The 2,059-nt window shown below is 49.1% G+C and overlaps 1 protein-coding gene across 1 annotated transcript; it reads right to left on the reverse strand.

Annotated features, from left to right (window-relative positions):
* Nucleotides 1-450: 450 nt before the first annotated feature.
* On the reverse strand, nucleotides 451-1,554 carry LOC113805564 (piggyBac transposable element-derived protein 4). Its single transcript, XM_027356594.2, has one exon. It carries the CDS (start codon nucleotides 1,552-1,554, stop codon nucleotides 451-453), a length of 1,104 nt encoding a protein of 367 aa, XP_027212395.1.
* Between the last annotated feature and the right edge of the window lie 505 nt (nucleotides 1,555-2,059).

A 2,059-nucleotide genomic window follows, 5' to 3' on the forward strand; every position in this document is an offset into this window, starting at 1 on the left:
ATGAAGGATATTATTGCCATATATTGTAGTACATACTCTATTCTACGAGTGTTTGTACCATATCAGTGCGAAAAGTCAGTAGTGTTTCTTCATGGAAAAGGAGAAACTGTGACAAAAATCGTATTTCTTTTTTTTCTCTGAAAGTGAAAGAAAACCTCAATATTTACAAATCATGCATGCTACTTCTGTCCTTTCACCCATGGAAGTCCTTGAAGCTCACTGTGGTGGCTGGTTTTTATCGAGAATTACTATTTCAGTGTTTTTGCACTTAGTATGAATGTTTGTCGTATTGTATGATATTATTGTCTTGTATTGTAGTATTTGCTCCATTTTAGGAGTGTTTGCATCATATTCAGTGTGTGTCTTCAAGGGGAAACGGAAACATTATAAAAAATATATACATTTATTATTTGGAATGAAACTATTTACAATATTTACAAGCCCTTGCCTTCAAGTGTGGAACTCCTTGAAGCAAGGAGAAGCACACAGGGAGATCTTGCAGCTTGCACACATTACCCTGGTCTCCTTCCTTCTTCGATGTACATTCCAGCAGTACGAACACCTCCAACACCTAAAAGGTGTGTCTGCTGGCATGTGTGTCTGCTGGTCGTCCTGCTTCTCTTGCTGCCACGGTGGAACTCTTCTGAACGTTCCCGGGCGTCCTCCCCACTGCAGAAGTCCGTGAACCAACTCCAGCCTGAAGTCCACCTGAGTGAGCTTCCCGCCGAGGACCCGGTGGACAGCCAGCGCATTGACGACTGTCATATCCAGTAGATTGAAGATCTTGTGCCACTTGATGGTTTTCCTTGCTGATGGATATGACCGCGCCAGCTGATCCGAGAGATCGACGCCCTTAATCCCGTTGTTGTAACTCACAACGACTTCGGGCTTCGACCTCTGTTCCCCTCGGCGGTTTGGAGGCAGGGTCACGATCCTGCTGGTGTGGGCGGTGGAGAGCATCGTGACAGCACGCTTGTCCACCCACTGAAGGCACATCATTCCAGTCGGTGTACTCTGGAAGTCGATTTGTCCCCGACTCGCCCGCAGGTCCGCTGGCATGCCCCTCCTGTTGTTATGGACTGTACCAACAGCGCTGGTCTTCCGGGCCTGCAGGTGGTTGAAGAGAGTCGGGGAGGAATACCACCTGTCAGTGTGCATCTCGTATCCCTTGTCGAAGAGATGTGCCTTCTCCAGCAGGTCTATGACGGCCTTCATACTCGCGGGACACTCCCCACGATCCTGTCCCGTGTAAATCTTGAAGGCCGACGTATACCCCGCCTCAGGACCGTCGAACGAGCAGAGCTTGTAGACCTTCATCCCTCTTCTTGCCCGCTTGCTTGGGTTGTACTGGACGGCATGATGGCGCCTCTTGAAAGCCCACAATCTCTCGTCGACGGTTATGGTCTTGTTAGGGATGAAGACCGTCCGGAAAGTCTCGTCCAAGACATCAAGGACGGGACGCACCTTCCAAAGACGGTCGTCCCCCTGTCTCTCCTCTTCGTTCTCAACGAAGTGGATGGCCGACGTCAGAGAATCAAATCTGTCTCGTGTCATCGTCTTCGGGAATATGGATGAAGCAAAATGGATGGACCAAAAGCCCCTCACTTGGCAATGGGACCGTAGCCCCATGAGAAACCTCAGTCCCAGGTAGGACCTGATCTCCTTTACGGTCGTGTCTTCCCACTCTTTCATGTGGGATGACGGCGTCACAAGATTCTAATGCGCATATCTGTGATTACAAGAAAAGACATTGTAAAAAATGTGTTCAAAATGGACAAATAGAATCCAAATAACCACACTTTCAAATCAGAACACAAGAAACAATGCCAGATGCTTACCGATTCGTTTCTTCGACGACCTCATCGTCGTTGGGAAGAAACAATTGAAGATCTCGAGCGGGCTTGACGACAGATCAAGACCCAGACCCTCCTGAACTCCTGGGTTCCCATGAAACTCAAAAGTCTTGGGCCGGTTCTCCTACTTCTGCCACAAGAAGGAATGCGACCCTGGGCCTGCGGCAGCAGCCTCAGCATGACGTCGAACGTACTCCGCGAGAGGC

The sequence above is a fragment of the Penaeus vannamei genome, chromosome 28 (genome assembly GCF_042767895.1).
Source record: "Penaeus vannamei isolate JL-2024 chromosome 28, ASM4276789v1, whole genome shotgun sequence".
Lineage (NCBI taxonomy): Eukaryota > Metazoa > Arthropoda > Malacostraca > Decapoda > Penaeidae > Penaeus > Penaeus vannamei.